At 38.8% G+C, this 2,107-nt stretch overlaps 1 protein-coding gene across 1 annotated transcript in view; it reads right to left on the bottom strand.

Moving 5' to 3' along the window:
- Positions 1-693: 693 nt before the first annotated feature.
- The window catches only part of pla2g12b (phospholipase A2, group XIIB), a gene marked incomplete in the record, with an annotated part of 6,301 nt that continues 4,887 nt past the window's right edge, over positions 694-2,107 (bottom strand). Inside the window, 1 exon segment of the mRNA XM_014006009.1 lies at positions 694-1,957. Coding sequence (XP_013861463.1) covers positions 1,839-1,957 — 119 coding nt within the window.

Here is a 2,107-nt window from a genome sequence, read left to right on the forward strand (position 1 = left end):
GCTCAGCGCTACACATTTTCCTCTTGTCACTGAGGTCCTCCATCCACATGACAGAGAGGGGAACACAAAAATGCTTCTCCTCTCTGTCAACGCTCTCTGGTTTCATTTAAAAGAGTCGATCATCAGATATTGTCCAAGATTAACCTTCAGGGTGGATATAGCTCGCTCACACAGAGAACCTACCCACGTCATCATTTACCCAGAATGTTTTGCATGTAAATAAGATGGCTCCGTCCGTGTTAAAATATATTTTTAAACTTTTAGTTTAAAAATTATAAAAACTAAACATCCTGCAGTATTTTTAGTCTTTATTTTACAGGTAAAATATAAGTTTATCAAATAAAGTCTAATGTTACAACTAATCAGGGATCCCTTTAAAAGCCTTTTTTTTTGTAAGTGTGTCAAGTTAAAGGTGAAAACTGGAGGAAGTCATGTGACACCCTGGTTTAGTGTCCGAAAACATCCGGAAACGTWAAAAGGCAGAAACGGCACCCTTTTTGCCCACCATGTGAAACAAACCTAACTGTCCGAAAAGTCACCATTTTTGCTTAGTTAAATCATCGGCCTGAAAGACACAAAAAATAATAATAAACTGTTGCTTACAGTGTGTCAGTGGAACAAAATCAAGTCAAAAAAAAAAAAAAACACAGCCAGAACATGTAACCAATGATTACAACTTTTAGAGAAATGCAGTGGAGTCAAAAGTTTGACTTTTATTGTTAAATGTGTTGGAGTAAAAGTTAAAAATAAAAATCTCAAAACAGTCATCRCATAAATTGACTTTGGTACTGCCCACCTCTGGTCCTAACATCAAGAGAAAACAGAAACCATAAGAAGATGATGTCACTGAAATAACCCAACTSGACTCATCGTTTCAGTTTTATTTGGTAGTTAGGGAAGAAAAGAAAACCTTTATTGCACCGTCCCTTTGTACTGCACACACACTCTGATATTTATATTGCTGCTGATTTTKAAGCACATCCCAATTTCACCACTCCGTGTCACTGCACTATTTACTGGCAATAACGTGATTGACGTTTTCATTAGAAACCACTCGAAGCGATCGCAGTTTGTGTCTAACAACTGCAGCGTGACGCCTGTTTATCTGGGTCACACATTCGGACATTTCTCGATTACAGCTTGACAACTGACTCGAGTTTGGGTTTTTTATTTCGGTGGTTTCAAGACTTATGAAACCACAAGCGGAGCAATCAGAGATGCATTTTTGCTCGGTTAAATCACGGGCCTGGCAGATGTGAGCAAACTGTGCCTGCAGATCACATTAGCAGGTAATCATGGCGCTTGACCTACAATTAGGCAAGAGTTTGTTCATAGAAAGTAGAAAATAAGCGTCTAATAACTTAAATCAAACATTAACATAGCAGTACATTACATTTACAAGCAATGACTTAACATGTGAGCTGATAGCAGCAGCAGTCAGGAATTATCTGGCAACTTTCTCTCTGGAGGAAATTAATCCGACTACAATATCCTCCTCATCTTCTTCTCAGGCACTTTGTTTGGAGTCACAGAGTAATTTATGGTAATGGAGTCATAGAGGCCCAAATTTGACCTGAATGAAGAGAACCAAAAAGTAAATATTCATGAGCTGAGAATTAAAATTCTGAACGAGTTGTGTGCAGACACGTATTATCAGTTGATATGATTAAATCCTGTGAAACAAATCCCTTGAATTTTCTATTTGGACCTCTTTTTTTTTTAGTTCCTGTTGTCTGAACTTTTAGAGGACTTTTCTGTTGTCGTTTATGAAAACATCCATGACTCTGTTGTTTCTCTTTGAAGGTAAAGAGTGGTGGATAGTTCCACAGTGTTTCGTGTCACAGTTCGTCCCTCTCCTCTCCCTCGCAGAGACACGCTGCCCTCTGGCTGTTCATGTAAGGCCTGCAGCCGAGAGTCCACAGCGTGTTGTAGAGAGCATCTGCCATCGATTCACAGGCTGAGGGGAGACAGACACAGTCATGACGTTTGGGTGACTCTCAGCAGTGCATCGTTATATACAAATTATACATTTATTCAAAAATTAGATCCAATCTGACATCTTCTGTTTCAAATATCTATCTTCATGCCATTATACTCTCAACCATGT

The sequence above is a fragment of the Austrofundulus limnaeus genome, unplaced genomic scaffold, assembly GCF_001266775.1.
Source record: "Austrofundulus limnaeus strain Quisiro unplaced genomic scaffold, Austrofundulus_limnaeus-1.0 Scaffold33, whole genome shotgun sequence".
Lineage (NCBI taxonomy): Eukaryota > Metazoa > Chordata > Actinopteri > Cyprinodontiformes > Rivulidae > Austrofundulus > Austrofundulus limnaeus.